Source organism: Hyposmocoma kahamanoa, unplaced genomic scaffold (genome assembly GCF_003589595.1).
Source record: "Hyposmocoma kahamanoa isolate Upper Pololo Valley unplaced genomic scaffold, ASM358959v1 64, whole genome shotgun sequence".
Classification (NCBI taxonomy): domain Eukaryota; kingdom Metazoa; phylum Arthropoda; class Insecta; order Lepidoptera; family Cosmopterigidae; genus Hyposmocoma; species Hyposmocoma kahamanoa.
In genome coordinates this window covers 22,106,509-22,125,901 of record NW_020653852.1, presented here as the reverse complement: position 1 = coordinate 22,125,901, position 19,393 = coordinate 22,106,509, and the positions used below count along the sequence as shown (strand labels likewise).

General features: G+C 40.1%; 1 protein-coding gene across 1 annotated transcript in view; it reads right to left on the bottom strand.

Annotated features, from left to right (window-relative positions):
• LOC113231116 (alpha-2-macroglobulin-like) overlaps positions 1–19,393 on the bottom strand; it is a 63,835-nt gene that overhangs the window by 18,807 nt on the left and 25,635 nt on the right. The window contains exons 6-19 of the mRNA XM_026465287.1: positions 18,429–18,544; positions 17,210–17,408; positions 15,709–15,834; positions 13,479–13,676; positions 12,473–12,652; positions 10,198–10,584; positions 9,533–9,659; positions 6,995–7,093; positions 5,692–5,864; positions 4,880–5,023; positions 3,956–4,063; positions 3,053–3,255; positions 2,203–2,285; positions 491–709 (exon numbers count right to left, since the gene is read on the bottom strand). Coding sequence (XP_026321072.1) covers positions 491–709; positions 2,203–2,285; positions 3,053–3,255; positions 3,956–4,063; positions 4,880–5,023; positions 5,692–5,864; positions 6,995–7,093; positions 9,533–9,659; positions 10,198–10,584; positions 12,473–12,652; positions 13,479–13,676; positions 15,709–15,834; positions 17,210–17,408; positions 18,429–18,544 — 2,362 coding nt within the window. The remainder of the gene's footprint in view (positions 1–490; positions 710–2,202; positions 2,286–3,052; positions 3,256–3,955; positions 4,064–4,879; positions 5,024–5,691; positions 5,865–6,994; positions 7,094–9,532; positions 9,660–10,197; positions 10,585–12,472; positions 12,653–13,478; positions 13,677–15,708; positions 15,835–17,209; positions 17,409–18,428; positions 18,545–19,393) is intronic.

Sequence of the window (19,393 nt, the reverse complement as noted above, 5' to 3'; positions counted from 1 at the left end):
GCTATTTAAAGATTATATCAGCTGTTTTTCCATTTGAAGTACGGATCTTAGATATTTTGAAGTTTGGTATAAGTACTTACTATCTAAAACCCGATGATATTACAATAATTTGGTACTACAACAAGGACCTTCTTTAGTAGGCTCTGAATATCGAACGAGTGATACTTTCGTGTAATGCTTTCAGTTTCGTGGTACGGCCGCTTCGTCATGTTTTTGGTAAAATTTTATGATTAATGATGTTCAACAAAAAGATGATAATTCTAAAGACCTTTGAAAATTTCATAAAAGTATTCTATAAAGTTTGTTGTTGTTATTTTTTTTAGTTTACTGGAGCAACTTTTTTTTCAAAATACGTATTATTAAAGGACTTAATTATCTTATTCTGATATTATTTTACTGTACTAATATTTCATGGATTCTTATAATAAAAAAAAATACTTGAAAAATCAAATAAAATCAATGGCTTTATTGGCGAAGGGTTTCCCATCACTAAATAGCGCTTGCGACGATATCGGAGGTAGGTTTTCATACAGATCGCGGTACTTGCGGTGTCTATTTAGATATAATATGTCTGTGGTTATTAGACTTACAGCAAGCAAAGGCCCTGCGATGTCTCCGATAGTCCAGATCATCAGCGACTCAGTGCCCGGCACGGCCTGGACTTGAGGCCAGCTCCACGATACATCTGACTTGCTTCCATCTGGACTACCTGTGTAGGGACAAATGCTACAATATCGTAGTATTTTGATTAGATTCAAGAAAATTTGGAAGCGTTTATGATACTCTGTATAGTCATGGTTTATCATACAGAACAATAATACAGTAGAGGTGTTTGGTAGGCATGGCATGTGCGCCAACGTCGTATTTTCTCGGATTTAAGACTTAGTGCACAAGCGACATCCGAAGTGGGTCAGAGTTTTCTAGATTTGTATAGTCTCGGATACGGAAGGAACATGAATCGGATGGAATGCGCTAGCAGTTTAAAAGGAAAGCTGTAGTGACAACAGAGGTCGACCAAAAAAAGTCTGTAAAGGTATAAGATACGTAACATTTTAATAAATTGTCCATAGTAATACATTTTTTTTATTATATTATATTTTTTCTTTGCATGTTTACTACTTTTTGACAGTTTTTAATTATAATATTTTGTACATTATGCGACCACCACTAATTATATTTGTATGTTTCGACGAAACTGGTTGTAGTAGCACTGTTAATGTATTGAACTGATCTGATCAATTTATTGTACCTACTTCCACAAATAAATCGATTTTTATATTTATCTTTGTTATAACAAACGAAAGAAAATTTTATACCGCTGTAAAATGGTTGACTTTTTTAACCGACTTCAAAAAAAGGATTTCTCATTCGACTGTATGTTTTTTTTTGTATGTATGTTACGCGATAACTCCGGTATTCGAGAACAGATTTTCATGAATCTTCTTTTGTTGGAAAGGGGATACCATTTAATTTTGAAAAAAATCATCCACCTCTCAGGGTGGGTTCACGCATGAAGATTAATTTTTATAAATAGCGCCCAAATTTATTATAAGGAGCAATTATTTTAATGGTTGATTTTGCAATTCTCCAATTCAAGGCGTTACTTTTGAGGTCGGTTTTTTTAGTACTCTGTACTGAGCTTATTTGGAGAACCTTAATAGGCGTTAATCGTTCGTCGTCTCATACTGTCAGCGATTGCGGCAGCACATTGATTGAAATTTTAATATGTCTTAACTTGCGATAATCTTTCAACAATATGCCAATTGATTGAAAGAGTTTCAATTATATTAACAGTCCAGAATGTGTTGCATCATTTTAAATTAGACACTACGATCAATCATTATCAATATTCATAATGTTTAACATATCGACGCTTGGAAGGCAAAATGGGATAAGCGACACTTTTGGGTCATATTGAGTTATATATACCGTTGGAATCAGAAACATTAGCTGATACAAAGTGACGGTTATTTCATTTTGCAAGCGTCGATATGATTATATGAGTTCTTATAGCAATCGATCTGAAGGCACTTCCATTGGTTTTTCTTCCGTGTTTTAAAGAATAAAAAAGAGTAGAGAAAAGTTGACACGAGTCAGTTTACGCTGTGTACAACGCGACGCAGGAGACTTCTTTAGTTCAAAACAATATTAGCATAATTTTATAACCACTTCCACAAAGGAGCAAAGAGCAGTTTTACTCACCTCGGGCACAGAGCAATATGGATTTGTGATCCCTTACAGGTATGCCTTCTGGATCCACAGTCATTTTTATTATCACTTCATCGCTGAAAATTTGTAAAATGTTATTACTGCAAATTATTATATAATACGTTCTCGTATATAACACACGGTGATTATTATATGCCTTACGACCATTTACGGCAGGGAATGTTAGTAGCAGTAGAGCTTCTTGTGAAAGAGTTCGTCCAGGGAAGTACGACCACCTTACCTATTATTTGTTTTTGAGGTTTTGAGGTTTGGAAGGATAAGGGTGCTGGTGAAATCATGTCCGAATCGTGTGCATGTACATGATTTGGCAACAAATGTTTCAAAGCGACGGGCGCAGTGGCTGATCCCCTCAGATCTTTGCGATTTAAAGCTCTGTCTTAACTAGTTGTAGCTTTTGTCCTGTCTGATTTAAAGGCGTGCCGCTTACCACCACGCCCACGAATAAGAAAAATAATTACTGGTAGTTTTTCACAAAAACTTAAGTATGATTATCGTGGTAGCAAAATCGTGATATTCAATAAATAAACTATTATATGATCCTTTATACTACTTTATCCCGTGTTCGATCCCGGTAGGACCAATTTGCGAATTAATTTTTCTAAATCGGTTCAGGTCTGGATGTTCCAAGGTGAATACCGTAGCTCTTGTACTCATAAATAATAAGGAGATGATTTGAAGTAATGGCGGCTTTCCACGACCTGTGATTCCACGGCCGCGCTGCGCCGGCACGGGCGGCACGTTTCTCATGGCGCGTTGGCACAAGCCTGTGCGGCGCGGCCTGTGAATTCACGGGCCGTGGGAAGCCAGCTTAACCCGGGCTTACCTGACACCATTATTACTAGTAGTCGCATTAGCACAGCCCCCGTCGATAACAGATTTTGCCCTTATGCTAATACGCGCGTTTCCCACCAAATGCGCTCGAATTTCCACGCGACGAGCGATCGACGCGCGCTTGTTTATGCACGCCGCTTCCACGTAGTCTTGAGGACCTTCTATATGAGGGTCCTTTAGGATTTGAATTTGAACCTGAAATCAAAAGCTTAGACGATTTACATACAATGTTAAAGAATCACCACACTTTGAATTCATCGAGTTTTACCACATTTGTGACATTAAGCCTATCGATCGTACACGCCGCCCGCCGAAAGCACACGATCGGATACTCGCAGGAAGCAGATTCGTTGACGGCCTGCATTGAGTCGTTGCGTCTGACCCGAATCGAAACGCCTATCTCAGTCCAGTGCTGGATATAGGCCTCTCCCAATGTGCGCCATTTCGTCCGATCTCTCAGGATGTCGCATCCATCTGCTGTCAGCAGTCTTTTGCAGATAGTCACTCCATTTGGGCGTTCTACACTACGTTTGAAGGATCTTGGTCTCCCAACGATTATCGGTTCTTCGATAAATATGGCCAGTCCACGGCCACATCAGCTTGTCTATTCTACCAGCTATGTCGACGACCTTGAATCTCTGTCGGATAACTTCATATCGAATTTTGTCCTTCAGAAAACTTCGAGGATAGCTGGTTCCATAGCTTAGACTTTTTTTTTGTGGTGGACTAGCTTCGCTCTTACGTGGACGTAAAACTAACCAGCCTAACGTGATTCCACGTCAATAAGTGTGGTGACTTCCCTAGGGATATTTGCGACATCTTTCCCACAGGTGAGATTGCGGACAAACGCGAGTCAATCTCTAATTTAAAAAATTCGAAGAAAAAGAATACTCACACTAAGGGGTTTATAGAGGTAGTTGAATATTCGATACTGAATGAAGGAGGCGTCGCCGCGTTGCAAGCGTTGAGGGCCGTTTACGTGAATGAAGAATTCGCGGAATACCTGAAAACGTGGTTGATTTGGGATAATATACTTTATTTATTTACGATCAGGTTACAAAGATCCGTAAAAATCTTATAGACTAGCATACATAATAATAATATAATAATAATAACGCACACACTCGACATAGCCCCGCACTAGGCAAACCCTGTGTCGCGGGTGCCATGGACGCACAAATAGACAACTACAAATTACATCCAAAACCACGAGACAAATAAATGTAGGCCATACAAATATTTCTCCCGGCCCGGGAATCGAACCTGGGATCTCTGCACGGCAGTCCGGCATGGTAACCGTTCGGCCACGAAGGCAGTTAAAGTTAAGTAAAAACACTATTTATTTATTTACACGTCCTGACTGCAACGTGTAACGCAACGCGGGTGTCCGGTAACCGGCCTCGGAAACGTCGATACATTACACCCTTCGGTCAAAAGTCTTCCTTCACGAACGTTGAAAGATGTTGAATTGTTAGGTACTTTTACCACGAATCAATTAAATTTCACATACTGGCTGGATTCCAACTGCTCGACCCTTAGGGTAGCATTGGTTTTCACCCTTATGTACTCCACAATATCCGCAGACTTTGTGGAGTAATGAAGCCGTGACATGTATAGCAACGTCGCCAGTACCGCTGGACGTAATAGATGATTGGGGTCAGTTGGGGCGGTGCCACTAAGGTTACAGCTGGTGTGCTTCTTTTCCTTTTCCACATTTTTGAAACCGTCCTCGTCTCGGTGGTTCTGACGACGTATATATGTCTGGGTATTACTGTTGTTCGGAAGAGCTTAGGCATGTTAGTCATTTTCTGAATAATACTTGCAAAACCGCAGGCGGCGACACTGCAAGTCCAGTACTTGAGAGACAAACAGCTGACGCTTCGTATTTGGTGATGGAATCCGGTACCCGTGCCGTCGTCGTGCTTGTGTTGACTTTTATCGGTATTAAGCGCCACAGCCAGGACTGGAACAAAATTGAATTAACTAATACATGTCTCGTGACAAGAGACATTTAGTAGCAGTCGAGCTCCTTGTGAAAGAGTTGGTCCAAGTATCCCTAAGCAGGGGCAGTGCCCCTGAGATCTTTACGATTTAAAGCTCTGAGTATCACTGCAATTGTTACGGATAGGTGTGTCGCCACAGATTACTGAATAGTTACTACGTAACAGATACGTTACTCTCATACAAAATCGAAAATACCTACGCTATAATAGCCTACTAAATCTGACTTATGACACCGGGCGCTCACTACGAGGAAAAAGGAACCTAAGCACGAGTTCAGAGAGGTGAAAATAAAGTTGCCCATTGTGAGCAGTCGTACAGAGCTGAATGCTCATAAGTGAAAGATGTGTGAGAGCTCGTACCGACGTCGGTACACTCAGCGGTAGGCACTAATCGCGTAACCTCGAGCGCATGACGGAGCCCTGGTGTCGGCGCCACCACCACCAGGCGCACGACTTGTTCTTCACTTGGCATTATAAAAAAAAATTACAAGTGACAAGACTAAAGAAATTAAATTCTGGGGTATATATTGTAGTTTTTATATACCGGGACTATAGGTAAAAACGGTAGATATTCCCTTGATGACTATAGCTACTAAAGTTTAGCTACCAATGTTTTTGAGGATCTTACCTCAGAAAAGTCACTTCTAGGCACGGTGATTTCATCAGCGATCAACAGTGCTGGCTGGGGCATGCAGGGTTTGGTCTTCCTCATGGGTCCACCCATGATCCTGATTCCAGCCTCTCCTAACCAGTAGGATATTAGATCCACACTCTCCGTAGGGCTGTCTATGTTAGATGAAGCTGAAATATTTTAAAAAATTATTATAAATGGTCATGGCACAACATAGCGAATAGAAACCTTAAATGGTTGGTAACATAGAAAGAACGAATGTTATAACGACAATGTTATACGACGACCCGCCCAGGTTTATTAATTCCATATTATTAATAGGGTTTTATTAATTCCATACTAATTACAAATTTCGAAGTAAAAATGTTTTCTAGACGAAAAGGAGGCAACTCCACACAATACCTACCTTGCAATCGTTGTGGATTCTCATTATCAGGAATGCCCATTATGATTCGATTTTTATGAAGATCGATTCAAGTGCATTTTTCTGTATTGATTTATTTCAATGCAATTTTCAAGTATATCAATAAAAGGGTAAATAGAATCGTCAAGATCAGAAGCAATAAACATTTTGTAATAATATCATTAAAATTTAACAAAACTCGATTTCCAACACATATTTAGTAGTAAATAGTTATTGCCCTCGATTTTGGGCGTTAACAGGTTTTAATCCAATTTACACCCGGCGTTAACAAACCCTGGACGCTTGCCCATCTCTGGGCGTACGTGTTCCAAACACTGTAAAACCGTAGAATAATAACACAAGTAGGGCAACTTCCGCCTGTTCAATGCCTACACTTCGCTCGGAGCGTAGGGTTGTCACATTATTATTTTAGTGTACCTACAGGTACTTGTGAAAGAGATAATCCAGGGTACTACTTGCCACCTTACCTATTTCTGCCGCCAAGCAGTAATGTCAGCATTACTGTGTTCCGGTTTACAGGCACATGGGACTTGTCAACTTATGTCTCAGGGTGGCGGGCGCAATGGCAGTGCGGCTCAGATCTTTGCGATTTAAAGAGCTGATTGGCAATGCAACTGTTATGGACAGGCGTGTCGCTTACCATCAGGCGCACGACTTGTTCGTCCCGTCACCTGATATTATAAAAACAATATGTAAAAAACCGTCAAAACTAAACGTTAGGTGACAGCGCCACCACTGCAGCAGCAGTTATTTCGTCGATGTTAATATAAGTAACGCCAAATCGTCACCATGTACGCGTTAAGAGAGAGAAATGCAGATGGCGTTACACCAATAAAAGTATTCCTCTCAAAACTATTCAAAAATAGTTATACTTACTGAAGAAGCATTCTCCCGCTGCATCGTAGGTTGTCAGGTTTCTGTGTGAATTAATTAACTTTTTCAGCCCGCCAAGTATTACGTCTTTTACGTTTCCCACTGAAATTAATCAGGTCAAATGTTAACTTTATGATTATTATGTATTTTTAACTAAGACGCAAAAATAGGGCAGTTGTAAGTTTCAAGTCTTTGCCTGTGTACCTATGCCGTAAAAAACTTGTAGCAGTTACCAATGTAACTACATTGATAACTGCTTGAAACGGACTACTACTACTAACTACTTGGAACTACTAGACACGCTTCAATTAATCGTGCTATTAGAAGAAATCCCTGGTTCACTAATTTCTGTACAAGAGAAAGAATTTTTTTTTACTACATTGTTAAGATTGAGAATGGGGCACGCTCGATTCAATGCTCATATCCATCGCATGCGCATTATTGATTCTCCAATATGTACCTATTGCAATACTGCCGATCAAACTCTGGGCCATATATTTTTTAACTGTACATCCTTCAATTTACTACGCCTTAGTCTCATTGATCAACTGCTGGAAATATGGCAACCCTGAAGGTCTCCCGCGCTCAACAGAAGACCTATTGAAAATAATAGAAGCTTACCCTGTATTACACATTTACCTAACATCTAGTCTTCATGACATATGAAATAAGCTCAAAGAAATAAGCTACATAAAGAATAGGCGCTTGTCGCGTTTTCTATCAAAACAAGAAAGGATAGATTTATTATATGTATGGTGGTACCTTTGCCTACCCAAATAAATGGGTGAACAATAATCTCAGTACAGAGTACTAAAAAAACCGACCTCAAAAGTACGTGGAATTACGTTTATTTGCTAAGTTTTATTGAAATATCCCCTAGTTCGCCACTTTACAGGATTTGACAATGGAGATAATAAAAATAGGTTCTCACTACGCCACTACTCAAAGTATATTGAGAGAAAAACGCCTTGAATTGGAGAAATAGCAAAATCAACCATTAAAGTAATTGCTCCTAAATTAAAGTTAGGCGCTATTTATAAAAATTAATCTTCATGCGTGAACAGCCACCCTTCGAGGTGGATGATTTTCTTCAAAATGAAATGGGACCACTATGGAAGTACCCCCTTTCCAACAAAAAAAGAATCATGAAAATCGGTTCACAAATACCGGAGTTATCGCGTAACATACATACAAAAAAAAGAACATACAGTCGAATTGAAAACCTCCTCCTTTCTTGAAGTCGGTTAAAAAATGACATAACATTGACAGTCATCAAAGAAGTTTTGTAAGGTACGCGCCAACTGACTTGACATTGGCAAAATTCTACACGAGAAGTCAGAAACGTAAAAATAGAAGTTACGCGCCAGTTTCCGTTCGCGGTGTTCAATGAGTGAAAAGTGTGCCCTTTATTTTCTTTTTATATCATCTGGTGGCTGTTAATTGATATATAGTATTCCCAAGTGCATGGTAAATTGTTCACTACGACACTTTTATTTGGTTTGACAGATCTATGTTTTTGTTTCATTAAAAATATGAGTATAATATTACCAAAGTCAGTTAAATTGACAATAAAGAAGGACTTTCACTATCCAAAATAATTCTATTCAAAAATACTCAAAAGTCAGGATAACTTTGAACTGTCCCTTAAGCGCAATTTTGTCAAACAGATTTTTTTGTAATTCGTCATTTTAGTTTTGGCTTGGATACAAGTCCTTTGAGGCATTCGTTTAATTATCGGGATCCTCAGTAATATTTTCCATTCTAGTTCTAAATTCTAATACTTTTGACTTTTTCTTAAATAACTTACTTCACTTATTTGGGTTTATTAGTCTTTTAAACGGCGGGAGTCAATATTTATGTTTTACTTTCCCTTAAATCACATTATCTTCTAACACTTTGAACAATAACTTTGAATTCGTAATTAGCGGAATTTTCAGGATAAAGTCTTTTGTAATTTGGGTTAAAATAAGGAATATAGTTCTAACTTCTTCATCACTATTTCTTTCTTCATTTTTTCTTCATAATATACTTAAAATAAAAATAATCTTTGTAAAAACTGTACTCGTAACTTCAAAAACCCGCCATTAATCACATAATATATAAAGCCCTTGGTGTTGCAAGCGTTAATAGGCGACGGTGATCGTTTTACATTAGGCGTGTCGTATGCTTGTTTGCTGCCTACATAATAGAAAAAAATAAAAATAAAAATTTATACGGTGTGTTGGTTCGTTCCGTAGCTCATTTAGGAGAGCGTCAGGCACGATGTGCTGAGGCCGCTGGTTCGAATCCAGCCGGACTAAGTACTTTTTCTTAGTGGTCAAGTTTTGTATTAATAATAATTATTATAAGAAACGAGTGATATTCAACAAACTTAATATTGTGAAAGGACACTCATTTATTAATCAATAAAACCTATTTTGACAAATATACATTTTTATTTTAATATCCATAAAATCGTGAGAATATTGTTCAAAGTTACCCAACTTTACTGTATGCTGTTTACTTAAGTAGATAAATATTATAATTAGGTAATTTTCTTACTCGGATGCATCCATTTAGCAGCTACATCTAAAGCAGTGAGAGCACAAAGCGCTGGCCCTGGAGTGGAGATCTGTAGCAAGGTATTGGCCCCAGGCGAGGTTTGCTTTGGTTGCCACGTGAGTTCCACCTTAAAAAAAGTCACGACGTCCTTATACAAAATTCTCAATATTTTCTTAATCCATGGTCATAAGGGCTCGCGCAAACTTATCAATGTATATTGCATGTTATTACAATTGTAATAAGGTATAAACTTTAATGCTCTGAAAGCTGTCGGTTTGTCGCGGAGTATCGCAACGCATTTCTCCTTGCGGTATTGAAGAGCTTACTAAAAGATACCGCGGCGGGAGGCGCCGGAATCCACCGGTATCATATCAAATCCGAGCGACCGGTGGCATGTCGGTGGATGCCGCGGCATTTAAGTGGACTCTGGGGTACGCTGGCGAACTCTCACGGTAATATAAGGGATATCCCTTACATTACCACCAGCGTACACTAATTACAGTGTGCGTTGCTGGGCACAAGATGGTTTACGATGCTCTCACGCCTATTTGCACTGGTCCTTAATATCACAAAATTCGTGACAAAAGTTCAATATTTCGAGTCAGGAAATATTGATATCATTTTTCAAGTACAACATTCCTCAAAAGTATTTCTACAAATCTTACCTTATTAACAAAGCACTCTTCCATTTCAAAATGTTTGCTGGCACTGACTAACTCTCCGTTGTAATAGAAGTATGCTATCAAATGGCTATCAGGGCACAGTTGTGGCGTCACTTTGATCGGCAACATCACTCTTGGTAAATCTGACGCGTTCAAATCTGATAGATCACCATTTCCATCAACCTTGTCATGATTATCAAGTTTCTTATCATTAGAATTGAATTTCATAAAGTTAACACCTTTGTTGTTTGTATTTGGTCCATTTATATCAATGACATTGGAAGGGCAAAAAGCGTCTCTTGGTGTACTTTGTATTTGAACAGCTGAATTGGTGATTGGACATTGCGTTGTTGTTACCCATTTGTTGATGATTCCTCCTCTTGTGATGATCTGGTAACGACGGAAAATGTTTAATATTTATTTTATTGAATATCTATGGTACTACTACTACTACTAGATTGTTGCTATTATTGAGACATAGATCGAAAAAACACAAAGAAAAAGTCCTTCGATCCAGCTGGACTCGTATCACCTCATTGGTCTAGAACATTTACGAGCCTGAGTCGAGTCAAGCGCGAGTCATCGGAGTACGGATTCGAGCCTAAAAAGAACCCGACTTTTGGATATAACTCGAGTTTGAAAACTCGAGTCAAAGCGACTTCTACTGTACAAAGTCTCTAGTACGATCAGCAGGGTTCAATTTTACTGAACAGCTAGTATTGCCCACGAATTAAATAAAAAACAAAAATCCAATATGTTGATTAAAAATAATCTCAGTACAGAGTACTAAAAAACCGACCTCAAAAGTACGTGGAATTACGTCTATTTGCTAAGTTTCATTGAAATATCCCCTAGTTCGCCACTATACAGGACTTGATACTGGAGATAATAAAAATATTTTCTCACTACGACACTACTCAAAGTATATCGAGAGAAAAACGCCTTGAATTGGAGAAATAACAAAATCAACTTAATAATTGCTAAAAGTAATTGCTCCTAAATTAAAGTTAGGCGCTATTTATGAAAATGAATCTTCATGCGTGAACAGCCACCTTTTGAGGTGGATGATTTTCTTCAAAATGAAATGGGACCACTATGAAGATATCCCCTTTCCAACAAAAAAAGAATCATGAAAATCCGTTCACAAATACCGGAATTATCGCGTAACATACATACAAAAAAAAAGAAGAAAAAAAAGAACATACAGTCGAATTGAGAACCTCCTCCTTTTTTGAAGTCGGTTAAAAATAGATGTTAATACTTAATTATAATCCCAGTAATTGCACTACAATTTAACACATCACACCGCAATGCCCCTCAGCAGATACTTACCAGACTCGAGCTTGACTCGTTACATAAATAGACTCGAACTCGAGCGCGCGTTCATAAATAGACTCGAGCACTAATAAATAGACTTGAACACTCGGGTCTGTTCGGAAATTCGATAGGCTCATAATACATCGAGCAGTGCAGTCTCAGCTTTACGAGTCGCATGTCGTGAATTATATACTACGTATACGTCGCATATTCTATACGTCACACCTATAAAGAGGCCACGGACCACCATTCTCTGCGTTCCTGACATACCTCATTCTCTTTCTTTTCTTGCATCAGTGTCTGTACACGTTGGTTTATTCTTGGTCCTTGCCCAGGTCAAGGTTTTTTTATGGATGGCCATCTTAAATCTGATTGTAATAATTACTCCGTGGTTCACTCCAGTTTCCATAACTAAGTTCCTTAATTAGGGTTCTGAGTGAAATTTTCTATTTTTTCGTTTATTAACCGACTTCAAAAAAGGAGGAGGTTCACAAAACGACTGTATGTTTTTTTTTGTATGTATGTTACGCGATAACTCCGGTATTTGTGAACCGATTTTCATGATTCTTTTTTTTGTTGGAAAGAGGGTACCTCCATAGTGGTCCCATTTCATTTTGAAAAAAATCATCACCACTTCTAAGGGTGGCTGATCACGCATGATCATTCATTTTTATAAATAACGCCTAAATTTTACTTAAATAGCAATTATTTTAATGCTTGGTTTTGCTATTCTCCAATTCAAAACTTCTCTCTCAATATACTTTGAGTAGTGAGAACCGATTTTTATTATCTCCTGTGTCAAGTCCTATATAGTGGTGAACTAAACAGCCCCATATTTCAATAAAACTTGGCAAATAGATGTACTTCCACGTACTTTTGAGGTCGGTTTTTTTAGTACTCTGTACTGAGATTATTTTAAAGACAAATATTAAATATACCAACATATTTCTTTAATTCTTACCACATAATGCACTGTGAGAGGTTTGTGTATATTCTTCACGTTCAAGTAAAGTGGGACGGAGGTGTTGGCGGCATGGGGGCCTGGTTCCCAGGATCCCAAAGTGGCATGTATGAAGCCTGATCGTTCGACTGGCAGGAATAGTGGAGGAGTCACTGATGTTGAATCGTTTTGACCGGCAGCCTGTAAAAATATATTATGGGTATAGAAAAGCTAGAAGAATCATGTCTGTATGTAAAGCTACAATACAATAATTTATTCCTTAGTGACTGCTATGCTTAGCACTCAAGGGAATTAATCTTCAAAACGATTATGATTTTTCAAAACTTAATGAATATTTCTGGTCCGTAGACTCTCAAATTTGGGAATTCCCTGTGACAACGGAATTAACTCTGGAGCATGACCCAGCACACCCAGACCAGAAACAATTGAGAAAAGTTCGTTTCCCAATTTGGTCCTACAGGGAATTGAACCCGGGACCTCTTCATCAAGCGACCAGGGCATAAACTGTTGGGCCACCAACCAAAGTTATCAACTTTGAGATCGCTGGCCACCCCCTTGAATGATTCTTAATGAGACATATCGTAGCCCTGCGCTTAGCCACGCTCACGTAACAAGTAGCCGCCATGCTGAACAGTGCATGAGATATTTCTTGTAAGCTATTCGCTGATTGCCGTTTGTACGTCATTGCGGGGAGGCTATTTTCATGTACTCCAAAGATATGAAGATATATCGTGAGAACTTCACGGTCTTTAGGCTAGCTTCACAGTTGTCCGCCTACGGGCCATCCGCATGCGTAGAATCCGCAGTCTTCTGAATCGAGTATTTAATTTAGTGCGGATGGTCACGCCTACAATGAACGCACGGGTGGCTCGCGCGGAATTCACGTGCAGTCTGTACGGAACAGATCAATTCTCTTCACTGTAAGACGAAGTTCTAACACCACACCGCGGATAAATCTGCGCTGCACTGAAACCAGCTCTAGTTTCAATACTTCTAAAATACTTACCAGGAATCGATAAAAACTGCTGCCATCATCGTCTGCTGTGAAAGTGACTTTTGCAATCCCTCTTTTGTCGGTGACTGCTTCACTGCAGTCTGTATTTACCGGCTCCTGCATTTCTTCATTAGGATGACTGGTTGGAGAGCGGCATACGCGCAGTTTCTCATTTGATGCTGCTCTGTCATCCCAAAGGGTTGCTTTTATCTGGGAATTGAAAAAATAACAGAGCGTTTAAATTATCGTGGTTTGAAAGGTTAAGGAGAAGCAGTACAATCACAGGTATAATGAGAGTTGCATTTCGGGTTTTAATCAGGTTAAAACGCCCGAAATCGACGGCAAAAGCTATTTACAATTAAATTATTGATATATCGAGTTTTGTTCGAATGCTATGATATTATTACAAAATGTTTATTGCTTGCTTACATACTTTGCTTATCTGGCGAATCGATTCGCTTCAAAATTGCATTGAAATGAATCGATACAAAAAATCGTTAGATCTTATATACTTGAATCGATTTTTATAACCATTTTAATTAAGTATATTTCCAGGATTTTATTAGATCGGACGAAGTACATCCTATCGTAACACATAATTAGCACATTCTTCAGACAATAACTTTGGTGTATCGTATATTTTTTGTAAGACCGTTGTCTAATAGTAATTACCTAAACCATTTGAGCTAGCAAAACAGTTTTTCCCGCTTCTTCTCAGGTGACTCGCCTTAAGCTGTTTCAATTGAAATAAGGTATAATTTGCAATGACCGACCTCGGAGCATCGCGGCGCATTTCGCTATGTGTCTCAAAGCATGGAAATTTAGACTTTATTTCAATAGGAATGTACACTAATAAATTTAAAGTCCTACTTCCTACAACCACAGAAATTCGAATGTTTAGATTTCCGTGCCTACAACAGTTACACTGAACAGGTCAATAAAACCGTCTTTAGAATATTGTTAGAAACAATGAAAAGATATGAAACTGCCTCTGTGGCCGAACGGTTACCATGTTGGACTGCACGCAGAGATCCTGGGTTCGATTCCCAAGCCGGGAGAAATATGTGTAAGGCCTACATTTATTTCTCTCGTGAGTTTGTGGGTGTAATTTGTGGTTGTCTATGTGTGTGTCCATGGCATCCGCGACACAGGGTTTCCCTAGTGCGGGGCTATGAGTGTGTTGCGTTATTATTATTATTATTTGATATTTATTTTAAACTCTCGCCTCTCCCAAGGCCTAAAAGATTAATTTTGAATTTTTAAATGGGAGAGGCGGTATTTCCCGGTAATGGCACAGTCGGTCGGAGTCAGGGACTCAGGTACAAGAACCGGCGAACAATACGTGCCGTATCGAGCAGGATCGCTATCTCCATTTGTGCTGGAAGCGACACGCCACAGAAATCCAACCGCCTCAAGCTGTTAGAAAGGCTGACTGGAATTAACCCATTTGCGGACAAAACCATTGGAATTATTTCAGTGGAGCCCACATCCCACATGTCGGTGATCTCGTGCGCCAGGTCGAGATACTTCTCGGTTTCAGCTTTCACGAGACCCTCGTCATGCGGGATGGTGACGTCCACAAGAAATACCCTCGACTGCGATCGATCCAATATCACAATATCAGGCTTATTCCCAAGAATAGTCCTGTCCGTGTTAATAGATCGATCCCAATAGATTTTGGTGCGGTCATCTTATTATTATTATTATTATCTACTTAACTCAAAATGACACAAACTTTACGTGAGTGAGTTCTGCCCCCGTAGCATGGCTACGCATGACAGTCGCGACGCGCGCGATAAAGTTTAATTAAGCGCGCGCTATTGGCTATCTAAAATAGATCTGATTGAGACAGCCAATAGCGCGCACTTACATACTACGGGGGCTGGACAAACCATAATTAACGCACACACTCAACACTCAACATAGCCCCGCACTAGGGAAACCCTGTGTCGCGGGTGCCATGGACACACAGACAACTACTAATTACATCCAAACTCATGAGAGAAACAAATGTAGGCCATACAAATATTTCTCCCGGCCCGGAAATCGAACCTCGGACAATTAAATATTTTTGTCTTATTTTTAAAAACACATTATGTTTGGTAAGTAGGAAATTCTTTAGATGTCTGTAATGTCTAACATCTAACGTGTCTGTGATGGAAGTAATTTGTTTCTTTCTTCATCGATTTCGAAGAAATAAAATTTTTGATTCAATGCACGTGCTTTTTGTGAAATTTCTAACCTTGAGTGTGTAAGGGAGTCCTGGATACATGACAGCTCGGTTTTTTGTGAGAAACTTCAATGTGACACTTTTGTCTACCACTTGGGACACCACTGTTGTGTTCTGCCAAACACGTGTCCCTTCTTCCTGTAAAAAGAAAAAAATAGTTTTTTTGTAAAAACGTTACAGAAGTCACGTGTAAGTTTCCTAAAGATTGACATACGGATTTCTTATTCACGTTTGAAATTGAACTCAATAGCTAAACCATATTGACGAGTGGCCTTGTAGCGTGCGCAGTAAAGGTCATAATACAGCTTTTAGATATTGTTGAGTACGTATTGTCTTAACTTCTCGCTTAGAACAGAAATGTCTCTTTGTGTTATTGCAACGCTTGTGAGACGCCGAATGACCCGCCAAGCTCGTCAGGTACTATATATCCGCACCCTAAATGTAATATGGCCGCATCTGGAAAATGACGACTTTTCGGGAGAAAGGCTTAAAGATTTTACAAAAGAAATTAATGAGAAGAAACGAAAGAATTGTAAAACTTCACATGCATACGCATACTTTGTTTCGTGTATCTAATATATTTCCATGTGTTAAAAGCAATTTTCACAATAATATTACTTAGTCGATAGAGTTACGAGAATTGGAAAGGATATGGGTTATACTTTTCTGTATCTAATGGAGCAATAAATATTTTTGACGTAACTCCACATATTCTTCCACGAGGGGTGCGCCATGTGGCTTTACCACACCAAGGGTACGATTTTCTTTAAATCTATTGTTTATTTGAATTGTTGATCGGTATACACTATGTTATATTAGATTTATATTGTTTGTTGTTACATTTAAGGTATACCCCTGTGCTTCAAAACAATACTCTAGTTTAAGCAAAAAAAGTCGGTGTTTTTTCGCCAAATATGAATTACAATTGGATATCAGATTTATAACGTTACATGTCGCTGTATTTCAAAATATTTTAGCTTTATTATGTATTTATTTTTAATTTTACGTGTTTTTTTATTTTAAGTAACTAAAGTACTTGTCTTATAGACATCGGCAACAACGACGGTACCATAGACATGAGAGAATATAGAAAAGTCAGTTTTTCTACATTGGTCCGACCGGGGATCGAACCCGGGACCTCGAAGATGGCGACACCATGAAAACCGATGTGCAAACCACTCGACCACGGAGATCGTTAATATAATATTTATAACATACCAAGGACACGGGTAATCGCTAAGTGTGCTTTTGTCATAGGTAAACAATGCTCCATATTGTCGGGTAATATAGCCCCATACCTGTCTACATTAGTTTTAATCAGTTAGTTTTAGTGACCCTCCCTACTGGCTCTTAGGGAGTACGAGAAGGGCACTTATAACCGCAGAGGAACCTTATAAGCTCAGGTTCTGACCCCAGATCAGCTAGAGTACAGGGTTGTCACAGACCTCTGTCCCTTGACTTCACCCGGGCTTCAGGCGATGTCAAGTGAGACAGTGGTGACGTGCGAGAGTACCTGGAAAGAGAAGTCTGCGATAACGACGTCAGGGGACAGCGCAGAGTCCAGGCCGACGCGGCGCGCCGCCACGGAGTGGCGGTGGCAGGCGTTGGGCGGGCGCAGGCGCACGGCGGAGCGCGTGTTCGGCGCCGACGCACCCGGCGCGCCGCGCACGCGGATCACGAGCATCCCTTCCACGGCTTCTGTCCAGGGGTATCTGAGGACATGCCGTCACCGTAAAGAGAAAACCTTAGTTACGCATTTTTCATACTTGGTTTTTACTGATTTTTCTTCGAGCAAGACTTATGATTATGAGCCTCTTGGTTAAATATATTATTATAGTAATGCAGCATGTTTGAACCGCCCGTTTACATATTTTGTCTCGCCTCAAATAGCCGCAGTTAAGGTGGTTTTCCACCGGCGAGGCGAGGAGAGCCGCGGCGAGACGAGAATAGAAAATTGTATGGCAAAATTTCAATTCTCTCCTCGCGCATCTTCGGTGGAAAAGATCTGGATTGACGAGTATGGGCGAGGCTAGAATTTAAATGTTTGTTGATGTAATATTGAACCGTATTGCTGCAATGGAGCATTATACTGTTTAACGGAAATACGACTTCTCGCGCGAGCTCACGATGGCTGTTAATATTAATCGCGAGATTTAAAAAACGACAGTACCATCTGATTCTTCTTCCGTTAACATCATATAATAATAATTTAGGGGACATGTTACTTCAGCCGCGAATTTATCGCTAGATGACCTGAACATCACTGAATCGCACGAGCTCGCAATGGCTTTCAATTCTCGTCTCTTCACGCCTCGCCAGTGGAAAACTACCATTGAAAGTGGAATAAAACGAGCAATGTAACATAAACTTTATCGTATACCACTTAAGGTTGCATTTCTTTAAACAAAATAGAAAAAGTATATTCAGCAAGCGGCGGCGGTCGGCGTCGAGTTGTCACGCAATAAAATTAAATATATTATGGAACATGTTCTCTACTGAATAAAGTTTACATTTATTCTAATAAAAGAGTGTAGCCCGGCGCAGCTTGTCGCAGCAGCTTATGATGTCACGGGCAATAGAAATTGTTACTAAGTTTCTCAACAATAAGGTATATTATATTACTACAAACAAAAACTCGATAACAAATAGATCAGTTTGTATGAATGGACGGAGCTATATACTATTTAAGATCAGACAAAATAGTTACATTTCCAGCAGTTAGGTTTACTGACCTTACACAAATAGTCCACACAAGCCTGTCGATGGTCCTGAGTACTTTACGTGGATGTTTGACGCTCAGTTGGAAAGGCGGTAACTCGTAGTTGCCGACCCAGAACGCTGAACCACCCTGTAATTTTATCAAATGAAACTTTAAAGACGCTTACGCACCAGGTGACGTGTTAAAAAATACATAATCGTTATAGAGTTATTTCACACAATAATTGTTATTTTGTATAATAATAATAATAATAATAATAACGCTCACACTCAACATAGCCCCGCACTAGGGAAACCCTGTGTCGCGGGTGCCATGGACACACACATAGACAACCACAAATTACACCCAAACTCACGAGGGAAATAAATGTAGGCCACACAAATATTTCTCCCGGCCCGGGAATCGAACCTGGGACCTCTGCGTGGCAGTCCGGCATGGTAACCGTTCGGCCACAGAGGCAGTTAAAGTTAAGTTTCCGTGTGCAGTTGCTGGTCTGCCATCGGACGCGTCCCCAGGTGGCGGATAGGGGAACGGCTCCCAGATATGGGAGCTACCGGCTTCGGCCGGCGCGGACCAAAACCAGCACCGGGAGGGGAGGAAGATAGCGTTGGTTCCGTCCGGCGCTATCGAACTCGTAACCGAGACGGTGGGCGGTGCTCGGTCTCAGAACCGGCTCCGGCCAACCCGTAATCCCACATGGAGTGTGACCGGGGGTCCTCCTCACTGAGAGGAGGGCCGCGAGGAAGAAAACCTCTATAAAAAATCACCCCAATCCCAAGTTCTAGCGCCCGGCGATGGGATGAATGGCTGGTGGGTGTCCAGTCATCAGGGCGCACCAGTGGGGAGCTCACCCTCTTTCAAAGCAAGCATAAATATGGAACAGGCACGTTTTAAAAATGGTCCCCAGGCGGGTCCCCGAAAGGGGGAATCCCGCCCATCCGCTTCGGCGGATGGCAGCCCCTCGTACTCTGGGGGGGG